Genomic DNA, 12,452 nt, shown 5'->3' on the forward strand with positions numbered 1-12,452 from the left:
TTGATTCACAGGTCCCAGTAGGCAATGGTGACCTATTAGACTGATGATGGTGATTTAGTGTCAAGAGTGCAAAGAAAAAGTCTGTCAAACTTTGAGGAAGTCTGGAAACTGTGGACCAAGAACTTTTTAAATGGTGACAACAAAGTCTAGCTACTGAGCGATCGCTCAAAACTGTTACATAGTGCTGTACATGCAACAACCTAAACAAATGAAAAATAGCTAAGATCGTATTTCTGAGGAATTCGCACTGGTATGGAGCGCACATAGTTACGTCTTGTTTTAGGCTCCTTAAAGTTGGAATTACAAATGGGAATGTGAGGATTTTCTCACAAGGCCCAACCTAAAAATCCAATATGGCCGCATTTCATGTAAAACGTACCCATATCTGTGGTAATAAAGTATTTATTGAAGCGTCTGACAGTCAGAGATAAATCCAAAAAAGAGATAAATCTCTGAAAATGTTGGAACAGCATTCGTAGGCATAAAATACAGAAAAATACTTTAAATTTTTCGACTTACAGCTGGAATTCGGCTAAGTTGGGCGTGACCTTATTCCCAGATCAGAGTTACAACCTCGCAGGTAAACAGAGACAGCGTTACCGTAGAGCCTCGGGGTTGTCGGTACGTACTTATCATGACTCCAGAAACAGCCAGCAGCAGGGCGGCGATGAGTGCCGAGGTGCCCACAGACAGCCCCAGGGCCAGGTGGGAGAGAGACGGCTGGGGCGGCAGCAGGGTCGCCTCTGGGAAACGACAGGAAACAACGGCATCACGCACCCGTAATCCTCCCCAGAGGAGCATTAGCATTCAGCGAGCTCCACGCATCTCCGGCTTAATTAATGATGTGAAAGCGATGACACAACAGAGCCAAGGAGCAGTGACGGCCGGTGCATGTAAAAGTGCTGGTGGCGACGGGGTGAGGGTGGGGGTGAATGGGCTGGCTGACCTAATTACTCTTGTCTGAGCAGAAGTATAAATCTGTAAACTGAAACAGACCATAGTGGGAGCGTGCCCTTTAACGACCTTACATCATTAATGCAAACAGATCTGCAGATCAGGGCATGCTTAGACCTATTATTGTGCTGGTAATAGGCCTGACGTTGTGCTTTAAATTACAAACTGACACTCAGCCGCGCACAATATTCTCTGACTGACATCCCTTATAATGTATTTACTTTTTTTTTTTTTACTGAGTTTACAAATTATATTTGAAGAGCCAATTCCACCTTCACAGAAGTATCAGAGTCTAGGTAAAACCTCTAATTTTGTAAGCCATGTCAAAAATGACAGGCTTCTCTGTGACAGCAGAATACGCTTTAATAGTTATACTACTCATTAATGATCATAAATGAATAAAGGTCCCAAGACAAAGAATCATTAAATCTCAGTCCCCCTTAGGCTTCATTACATTTTTAGATAAATTCATTATCTGTTCTCTGAGTCACACTCGGTTAGAGGAACAAAGCAGCTAAGCTAATTTCTACATTTATTTCGGTGAAAGGATGAGAATTAGGAGCAATCCTGGGATATAGTCTGACCCGAAGCGTTGATGCAGGACACTCCGTCTGCGGCCAGGACGAGGTCTTCGTCGCAGTAGCAGATGATGCTGTCTTCGCTCTCGTGACATTCGCCGCTTTCGCAGTGGCTGCAGTTCTGAACGGGGCTGATGATCACTTCTCCGTCTCCCTCCATGGCTGTCGGTGCGAAAAAACAAAGAGAAGGAACAGCAGATTAGACCTGCCTCTAAATATTTAAATTAAAAGTCCTGTATACAACCCATTTATAGGAAATATTAAGTGCACTCTGGGATTTTGCAGCTTATAGAACTATAGAATCTTATAGAAGATCTTATAGAATCTTATTGTAGTCATTGGACTAAAGTTACTTCAGATTATAAAGGTCCGCAGACTAATGCACCACTTTCTTTAGGACTCCTTCCAGCATTTCAGTCACTTTGAGGTCAGGACTTTCTGCCATTCTGCAGATTTGCTGTTGTGTTTGTAACCAAGAGTCCATATATGGACAAATTTCGCAAATTAGCTTAGACTATGAATAGTAAAGCGTATGATATTTATTAATACGTAACACTTGTGCCTACACAAATGAATTCAATCAAATAAAATACTTTTAATGACCCAATTTGTGTCGAGCTCCAGCTGCCAGACAAACATCCTCATATTTGGCTCTATTGTATTTCAGTCTGCAGAGCATTGGTGAGTGCAAAACAAGCCTTAAATCAACACCCCTCCACCACCGAGCTTGGCACTTAGATGTTTGTGCTGATTTTCTGTGCTTCGTGATGAGCGGTGCCATCTAGGCTAAATCATTACTTTGGTCTCCTCTGTCCAAACCACTTGTTTATTTAGTGTTGCTGCTCCAGCTTAGCCATACAGCTAAATTCTTTTAAGTGTGTGATATTTCTCCCGGTAACACTCCAAGATAAGCCATACAAGCTTTACTCTCCTTGTAATTGTCCTGTGATAAACTTTAATCTGGTTGGATTTGCTTCAATATCTGTATTTTATAATCTGTTTTCTTCATGAAGGGCTTTCCTTATAGGTCTCCAGTCCATCACAGGGAGACACAGACACACACAGGAGAGACAACCACGCACACACTCTCATAAACAATTTTGGAGAGACCAATTATCCTGACAGCCATCTTTTTCAGCTGTGGGAGGAAGCCGGAGTACCCAGAGAGAACCCACACATGCACAGGGAGAAAGTGCAAACTCCATGCAGAAAGACCCCATAACCTTCTTGGTGCAAGGCAACAGTGCGACCAAACTACACCGCTGTGCACACATTTAAAACGGACAATAAATAAAACAAAGCACTTTAAATCATAAGGAAGAAGTAGTTTTGTTTCATTATAGCTGCATTTTAGGAACAACACTGTCCTTAATTTGGAAAAAGTACAAGAAGTACAATTAAAAAAACGTGTGTGGAATAGTGCTTTTGCTTTCTGCTTAAATTTTTGCTTGTATTTAACACTTCTGACACCGAGTTACATCAGGTAAACAAAAATTATACGTACGTGTTTTGTAGATTAACTTCTTTACATGCTGATTAAAGTCAATTTTCCCTTTTCAATAAAAAAATAATAACCTGGGCAAGCGAAATAAGCAACAGTTGAATTAAACGCTGATGTAATTTCCCGGACATTATCCTCCAGCTGTCCTGGATGGTAGCGGTCCTTCTCAATCAGCCTGCATACAGTCTATTATGCAACGCTGATTAAAGTTTAATGAGCAAACCAACAGCAGCCACCCTTGACTTCCGCCTCTCAGTAAAAAAAACAAAGTGTAACTCAGTCTGACTGTCAAGCGTGCGTCTTGAATAAGATGTTATGAAATTTTGGACGACCTGGTAGAAGTTGCAGACAGGAACTGATCCATTATTCAAATCGTGCGGCATTGTATTAGGGAGGAAAAAAATAGTTAATGTGAGCGACTCAAACTCTGAGTTTGTTGTCAGACGCCAAGATGAGAGTCTTAGTCGGTGAACAGAGGTTTTCAGTTTTTTTTAAAGTTTTCTGAGTAAATGCAAATTTTTTCTTACAACATTCTTTTAAAAATTAATTTTGTTTTTATATCCTATATAAAATCGGAGGTCCTTTGAGAAACATAGCCAAAACCTATAAAATATTGAATATGATAAAAGTTTTACTATTTAGGGTGGTTTCTAACTGAGCAGGAACGATTGTTTACTCTTATAAATTGATTTGAGACGTGTCTGTGACTGAAAGCCACTAGTTATAAAACTACTACTACTACTACTGCTAATTTCAATCTTAAAATAAAGTAACATTTGTAGAAAATTATCCATCCGTCCTTCGCTTCCTTACTTAAAGTCTGACCTCTGTAGAAACATCTCCCATATATTAATAATAAAGATTGTTTTCCTAACTTTGTTTGGAAATTTGAGCTGGAAGTATTCACATAAAATTAATCCAGGAGCCCTGAATGTACCAGAGACACGTTAAAAGTAAGAAGAGTTTCATTAATATTCTTTCCTGTCCAGCTTGTGCTCACGATGTGCACGGCTCAGTGGGTTGTTTTGCTGCATGGTCGGCGCTGACCCTCATGTTTGGATCACAAACACAATCTGTTCTGATAGTTATCTGCGGCAGCTCCTTCCCTCTCTGGGATTACGGCTTCCTGCCACAAAGAGTTTCAAACTGATTTTACAACCACATTTTCTCAATTTGGATACGAGGAATTCAGGCATCTTAATTGTAAACAACGTGGAGCAGGGACAAAGCAGTCTCACATGAATTCGTTATGGATTGTCAGGGAAAGCATGTGCTATTTAGTAAGCAAAGCCAATTCAGTCATCTGCAGAATCTATTTTCTCCCATGATTCTCTTATCTCCAGAAAGTACAAATACATAAATCTAACCCAGAAACACTGGCGAGGTTTACAAGGAAGAATACAAATGTCCTGAATCCAGCTGCTCGCTGCATACTAATGAGTATGTGTGCTCCTCTCTGCTGTGCATCTTTAGACACAGTCAGCTCCTCCATGTTGAGTGAAGAGGATGAAGGTTTTCGGAAAATATCGGTAGCTCATTAGAATAGGTTTCATTCAAATGAGGGCTTGTGCGACGGCGTTGTTGATCCCCCTAAAGAGGGCACCAATGGTTTGACTGTGCTAAGGTTGTAAAACATAGCATTTATAGAAAATACAATATGAATATACAATTTGCTCAAATGTACATTGTTAATGTGCAGATAAATGACAATAAGGTCTGTGTCTGATCTTGCTAAAGTATTAAAATGATTTGAGCCTTTTCCCATTTTGCCACACTGCCCCCTCAAACTTTGCTATATTGGGTTGCATCACACTCAGTTCTCCTCGGTCAATATTCCCCAGAACCAACCGTTGCATTGCTTTAAGCTCTTAAGCTGCATTGCCTTCCTGTATTTTAGGGTTCTTGTACTACTGGAAGGTGAACATCTGCCTTAGTCTCAAGTCTTTTGCAACCTCTAGCATATTTTTTCCAGGATCGTTCTGTGTTTAAGCTCCATTAGTCAAATGTGACCAGCTTCCCCTGCCCCTGCTGAAGAAACGCACCCCCACAGCATGTTGCTGTTACCGCCTTGTTTCAGTGAATGGATGGCCTCTTAGTATTTTGCATGTGGGCCAAAAAGTTCAATTCTGGTCTCATCTGACCAGAGAAACTATGGAGTGAGGATTGTCTGAAAAAGATTTGAATAAATATAAAAGGATATATATACATATACATACATTTATAAATATCCAAGTACAAAATACAAATATAAAAATGTGACATACAAATAAATAAACACATTTATATAAATAAACGTGTCTTTATAAATATATTTTCAAGATTTGAAAATAAATATGCTTGACTTTGTATGTGGAATCTGCATTTGTGAATCTCCTTTTTGCTTTTATGTCGATGATGGCTGCATCGAGAACTAGAAGCCTCCAAATATCCAATGCCTGCTCTACCATTACGCAACACGCTGCTCTAAAATCATATTTTGTTCAAGCTAAACCCCCCCCCCTTTTTTAATTATTGACTGTAAAATTAATTGGATTATCGGTAGTGTGTGGAGATATGTACTGTATCTGACACAGATACGAGGGGCTCAACACTACTAATCTACCATCTACATAATAATATCCATTCATCTTTAACGAAAACGGTTGACATCTCGTCCCTGACCAAAGGTTGTAGACTAAAGTTGAGCATTAGTTTATTTACTAAAGACATACATGAGTTTATGTTGCTAAAAGCCGTTTTACACACTCCTACAGATAATCAGAGAGCGCGCTGAATAACATTCTCCACAAATCCCTCAGTTCCAGTCAGAATCTGCTACAGGGCCGACAGAACAGAGTGACCCTGCAGCTTTCCCTGCATTTCACTATAAAAGCGACAAAAATCCCTTCCTGGAAGTGATAAACGTCAGTTAAGGTCAACAAATGATGAATGGTAGACAGCAGAAAGTAACGGCCCAGTTTATCAAGTCAGATAATGATTTATCCTTCTATTCTTCATGTCACACACTTCCCATCTATTCTATTAATCTGTGAACATTTTCATCACTTCCATTTTTGTCATTCCCACCCACATCCTGCTTCCCTAAATTGATAAATGGCAATTTTCTGTGTAAATGATTAACTGTGAACGTTAGAGGCTGTTATGAAACATGACTCTGTTTCCATGAAATTCCTACAGTTTTAATCAAGTCAGCATCAGATTAATTGAATCTCTCTATTATTCAGCGGTGCTCCACTTTTCCTCGCTTTTTAATGCTCCATTTTTCAGCTCACATTTATTTACATCACTTCAGGGGTTTGTTTCCTTTTAGTAAATCTAGTAAATTTCTGCAAATATTCAAGGTAAGCTTTCTCTTTTGCTGCTTTTAAAGTTTTTATTGCTGTCAAAATAACTGCAATGAATAAACATGCAGATTAAACAAAAAACAGCATCAAATATTTTACAAAGGTATTCTGGATGGAAAGGGAAAAGGTTGTCGAGTCGTTGCGTGAAGCTGCATTGCTTCAGTGAAAGCTCAGACAGATGGAGGCTATTTGAAAAACCACTTTACTGTATTTTTCGTTTTTCTCCTGTTTCTGCTCCTCCATGGAGCTGAGTGGTGATGTCTAAACGGTCAACTAGCTTTTAGCCAGCAGAGAGGTTTTCAGCGTCTATGTCATAAAAGCCTGTCAGGTTCAAATGCCCGAGCAGCATGGAGCAGGAGGAGGACCACAGGTTCCACATGAAAGAAGTTCTGATAAATTCATGTTTTCTACCAAAAGAGCTGCTGATCCAGAAAATAAATAGCTGTAATCGTTACTTGAAATGTCCGTGGCCCACTGTTCTGATATCATAGCTTGAATGTTCTCATATTACTAAAGTGGCTTCCAAGTGCGTTGAAAGCTTCATTGGATGCAATTACATACAAATGGAAAGTTAAATATAAAAAAAGCTCCTATTACATAAAGTAAAGCAAAATTTATAAAGGAAAACTTAAATATCAAAACAAGGAATTGCTGCTTTTGAAGGATGTTCAGTTAGTGGTTTTATCTAGTATTAAATGTAGTGTCCTTCGTGCAAACTAAGGGTTCCTGAGTACCACTATATTAACAAAAAAGAAAAAAAAAACATACTCTCTATTTATTAAATACTTAACTTTAAACTTAATTGTGGACTAAAGCAAAGAATTAAAAATAAAGTAAAACGTATTTAAGTTGGAAGAGTAAATCTGAAGTCCAGCCTCCAAGTCGAATATGACAGCTTGTGTTTGAAAAGGTGTGATAAGGGCAGTGACAGTTAAAAACTTGTTAAGAAACATGTTGCTGTAGTGCTTAAATATGTAAAAACACTGTTACTAGCTTGTATTGCTAAGCATAATTAGCCTCCCACTTTTACATTTCCGATTGTATGGTTTGACTTAAGTGGTCAATAAAGTTTGTGAGCACTTCAGTCACTTCTTTCAAGTTCAGTTTCTGGGAGTTTTTCAGAAAACCTCCACTGCTATTCTCCTTTGACACGACAATCAAAGTAAAGATCAATGCACTTGAGCAACTATTTTGGAGCTTTTAGTTAGCGTTGTTTCAGCCTTGTAAATTTTTTGTAAAGTTTTTTTTGTTTTTTTCCTGAGTACCAGTAAATTTATCCCAGGTACCACCTGTAGTTCCAATACACAAACGTTTCAGAAACTTGGAAATAGAGGAAAAGGTTAGAGGATGACTTTGTGCTGAGGAAAAATGTTAAAGCTTTATGAACTGAAACCCTTCCCAGTCAGAACTTTCTTGCACCCCCTCTAACTTAGTTTTGAAAAACATTTTTCATCAATCAGATTCCGATAGCAATCGTCAGCAGCTGTGCAGGATGGAGCCTTGGTATGTTCATTTTCCAACTAACTCCACCTCATATATCCTGTTAGATCGAGATCTGGAGTGTTCGCTGTCCATGTCTACCTACTTAAAGAAAAGTTGAAATGCTCATTGCTCAGTAACGGGATGCATCACAAGTATAACCCTGAAAATATAAATTCATCATCAGCAAACCCACTTTGGGTTGATGGGGAAAAAAAAGTCCACCTGTGCATTTTCTGTGGAGATAATGACCACCATCTGCTCTGCTCGTTTACCTGACATGAAGCCCCAGATCGTCACAGATTTTTCTTGTTTTCCTCAGTCACTCATATTTAGATGTTTAATAGGATCCAAACAAACATCACAGCATCGTTCCCTTGCTGATGCCGCTCAGGATTCAGCTACACTCTATGGCTGCTTCTCTTTTGCCCACTGACTCCTTATTTTTTAGGTATTAATGATGGTTGTAGTTTGCCTTCTTTTTTTCAGCTGACTTATTACAGTTTGCTCACAAACACTGAATCAGTGACGGCCCATTTTTGTCTGTCATTTCTTTTGTTGTGGTTTTCCTACTTTCAGGAATATTACTTTGGCTTTGTTTTGTTAATAGTTGTTCCAAAGTAGATATGCAGGTGACTGGCTACAGCCAACCTGACTCTGGACAGATTTTTACAATCTAATTTTTCCGTTGTGTCAGCAGAAAGCTCTCTTTTTGAGGTCATACATCCCATCGATTAACCTGCTGCAACAGCTTGTTATGCACTTTTATTTGTCAGACTCATAGAATTAGACTCACGCAAGTATTTGTTTTAATAAATGCAAATTAAATGATGATGTAACTATTTTTTTTGTAACTAATGGAATAAATGATATGTGAAAATGAATTGAAATGTTTTTTTTTTAAGTTTAACCAAGCAAGAATATTCAGCTGCTAAGTAAAACAGTTTTTTCTTTTTTGTTCTTTTTTTTATTTGCTAGGATGGAAAATCGTCTGAGAGCAGGAATTTCTAACATTTTCGGCCAAAGGTTTTACTCCCACTTATGAAACCCGCAAATATACCTAATGTTTCCTAATTAGCTGAAATTTACAAGCTTGTCTGTGTTTTAAATAAAGACATTTTCTTTTAATGATGTTACCTTTCAAAGGGTAAAGGAATGGCTCTCCATCTGGACCGAGGAACGATGTACCGTCATCTCCATCGGTTTTAGGGTTGTCAATTAGCGAGGTGTTCCCTCCTGAAAAAAACATGATTGAGAAGGAATTAGAGTTGGTAAAGTGTATATATATATATATATATATATATATATATATATATATATATATATATATATATATATATAATATTATTTTATAGTTTTTTTTTGTTTTTTTTTTGCAGAAAGCTCTGCTGTTGGATCCATGCTGAGACAGGGCAACATAACCAGCATCTGCAATCACCCAGACTCACTTTTTTAAGCCACTGACAGGCTGAGGTGGGTTTTATCAGTATCTGACAACCTCATGGAAAGGATCTCTGAAGTGTCACATAAGCAGAAGTCGCAATCTGAAATCTTGTGGGAGGTGACGTGACGTGAGCCGCTTTAAAAGTAAGACTGTTTGAACAAAATGTCCTACGACTCACACTTTCACAGCGCCTTTGCAGGACTGGGACAGACTGAGGTTGGGGTTAGTTTTGTTAATGACAAGGGTTTATCAAGCTGAAAAACACAGATCTTTTCCTTGAGTGCTGTTGCCACAAGAAAATGAATATAGAAAAATGTGAGTATGTTGGTAAAAGCAAGACACTTTAAATAAAAAGTTTGCCTCAAACACTAATATAGTCAGTTTTGTGATTAGTTAAAATACAGTAGGAGTTGCAATTTTCCTTTAACATTTAATTCAGACAGGAATGCAACTGTTTATGCAAATTATTTTCAATCATTGTTTGCTAGATAACTTTAAAAGATTGCCTTCAGGAATAATGCAAAATGCAGGAGAATACAAGGAGCCGCACAGCTAAAAAAATATAAAAACACAAAACGTTGAAGTGTGCAAAAATGTGGTTATTTTAACAATGATAAAAACAAGATATTGCCAGACAGCTTGGAACAGCTTAACTATTAAACTTGGTAAAGCTAGCAGATCCTCATGAACTCACCTCTGTAGCCTCCGCCGCCGCCTCCCGATATACATCCACCCCCTCCGCCCCCAAAGCCACCGCGGGTCTGCCAGAACTTATGACAGGCCTGCCCTCCCTGGCCTCCCAACACCAGCGGTCGGCCTCCCTGGCTGACGGGAGTGCTGTCATTCCAACCTCCACCTCCACCTGTCAACAAACAAAGCCGCACATTTAATGTCATCTGAGGCAAAGTGCTTTGGAAGTTGAAAATATCCCACACTTACACCGACAGCCCTCCATCAGCACTCAGAACACAAACCAGGGTTGGAGAGCACTGACTAAGCCATCTTTGTCTCAATTTATTTTAAAATTTCATTTTGGCTGAGAAGAAAGCAGGAAAAGCTACAATCAAAGAAGGCTGCGTTTAATGGCAGTCAAAATGTGCACTCTGGGTCACGGGCAAGTTAACCTGACCAAATGAGGAACACTTGGAGAAAGCACAGAATCACAGCTCAGATCTGAAAGAAGGACAGCTCCAACCAAGTTTGCCTTCTGAAACTGAGAAACATGGTCAGATAAACTGTTTTTCAAAATAAATAATAAATAATTGCAAATTAATTAAATGTTTTCTACATTTTCTAACTCTCCGTGGACTTTGTAGTGCTTTCACACAAGTTGCGAAGAGTAACCTCTTTCACAGAATCATCACAGTCTGAAAAAAGTAAAAAAACAAAACAAAAAAACATTAATTAGGTCAATGAGAGTCTGACTTTCATTCTCAGCCACTGAGAGACCCTGCTCGTTGAATTGCACCTCAATATTAGCATATTAGCCAACAACAACAACATATAAAGGCTGTTGTTGTTAGCTAATATGCTGTTGGCGCAATTAGTAATGATGGCTCACTAGCTGCCATTAAGATTTAAGATTAGATTAGGATTTACATTAGATTTTAGATTAGAGTTAGTTATAGCTAGCAAACATGCCAGTGTGAGCAAGCATTCTAATATTAGCGCATTAGCTAAGATTAGCTATCAGCTGGTGCTAATGTTTTAAAAGTTAGGTTGTGTAAATAAAACAACAACCCATTTGTAGCGGTAGTAAATGCTGTAGTAAATGCTGTATCCATGTTTTGCAAAAATTGTGTTATATACTTCTATGCTGGGAACAGAAAATTTTACCTGAATTTAAAGTGAATCAAATTCCGAAAAGTAGTTACCAACTCCGGTCTCCAATTGGCCCTATTCTCTTCTTATACAGAACACAATTATAACCCTGTTTTGTGTTTGAGTGCTGACTCTGACACACAGAAGTGGAATATTTATGAAACATTAATTAAGACTTAAATAAACTCAGTCAGGGTGTAAACAGACTGCTTTTCCCTGAAATGAGTTATTTCACTCACACAGAAGACAGCATGCATGCATGCACAACATTTCTTCCACTAGCCACACACACACACACACACACACACACACACACACACACACTGAAGCACATCAAAGCTGTGTGTGTTTGCGCCTGTGCTTCTGTTGTGTACCTGAAGAGTGAGACTTCCCGTTGCGTCCTGGTTGGCTGGGGTCATAGTCCATCTGCTCCAGCTGGGTTTCTGATTGGCTGCTGTAGCCTCGGCCGCCTCCGCCAGCAGCGATGATGAGAGGGATGTAAACTCCCCTGTCCACCTGTCAGCATTTTCAAAATTCTTACAATTAATTATCATCAAAGGAACGCTTCACCAGTTTGATCAGTCTGAACTCGGAATTTATTATGATTTCACGTTTTTTTAAGGATTAAAATGGGCCTAAGGACGCATTTAGGATATGAACCCAGGAAGATGCTCTGATGACTACCTATAACACATCGCTATAATGTAGATAACCCTCACTGGTCTGCAGGTCCATCAAAATATATTGAATTCAGCCCCTTCCTTGGGATTTTTTTTAGTGAGTGCGTATACATTGGTTTAAACAAGCATTCACAGTGCGTGAATGTATTTCTGTTTTACCAGATTACACCCATAAACTTTAATTTACTTTTTTGCTGTTTTATGAGACAACTGGGGCATTTATTGTGAAGCGAAAGGTAAATTGACAGGATTTGGAATCTTTGAAAAAGATGAATGTCTAAAGGTTGTGGTGAACATTTATATTCATTTATATTGAGCCCCTTCATTCCATACTTTATAGAATCATATTCTGCTGAAAGGACAAGTCTCTACCAGTTTGGCCCATCTTAGAACTGAGATATTTGCCCATTCTTCTTTGCTACTTAGCTCATTCTCAGTGAGATTAGATGGAAAGCATCTGATTTCATGTCTGGCTACAGATTCCTATTTTAATTTAGGCAAAAACTTTAGGTGAGCCATTCTAAAACTTGAACAAGCCTGGATCTAACTTATTGCTTTGTCTATTTCCATCTGACCACCTTTTCTATCCCCGCTTTAAGGATTCACACAACATCATGATTCTGCCATCACCAACTGTGGATAGTCTAGTGT

General features: G+C 38.7%; 1 protein-coding gene across 1 annotated transcript in view; it reads right to left on the reverse strand.

The window, feature by feature from the left end:
* Nucleotides 1-629: 629 nt before the first annotated feature.
* The window catches only part of LOC105925584 (ALK tyrosine kinase receptor), a gene marked incomplete at its 3' end in the record, with an annotated part of 482,037 nt that continues 470,214 nt past the window's right edge, over nucleotides 630-12,452 (reverse strand). The window contains 5 exon segments of the mRNA XM_036132827.1: nucleotides 630-743; nucleotides 1,539-1,694; nucleotides 8,994-9,092; nucleotides 9,995-10,162; nucleotides 11,496-11,637. Coding sequence (XP_035988720.1) covers nucleotides 630-743; nucleotides 1,539-1,694; nucleotides 8,994-9,092; nucleotides 9,995-10,162; nucleotides 11,496-11,637 — 679 coding nt within the window.

The sequence above is a fragment of the Fundulus heteroclitus genome, unplaced genomic scaffold, assembly GCF_011125445.2.
Source record: "Fundulus heteroclitus isolate FHET01 unplaced genomic scaffold, MU-UCD_Fhet_4.1 scaffold_55, whole genome shotgun sequence".
In the NCBI taxonomy this organism is placed as follows: domain Eukaryota; kingdom Metazoa; phylum Chordata; class Actinopteri; order Cyprinodontiformes; family Fundulidae; genus Fundulus; species Fundulus heteroclitus.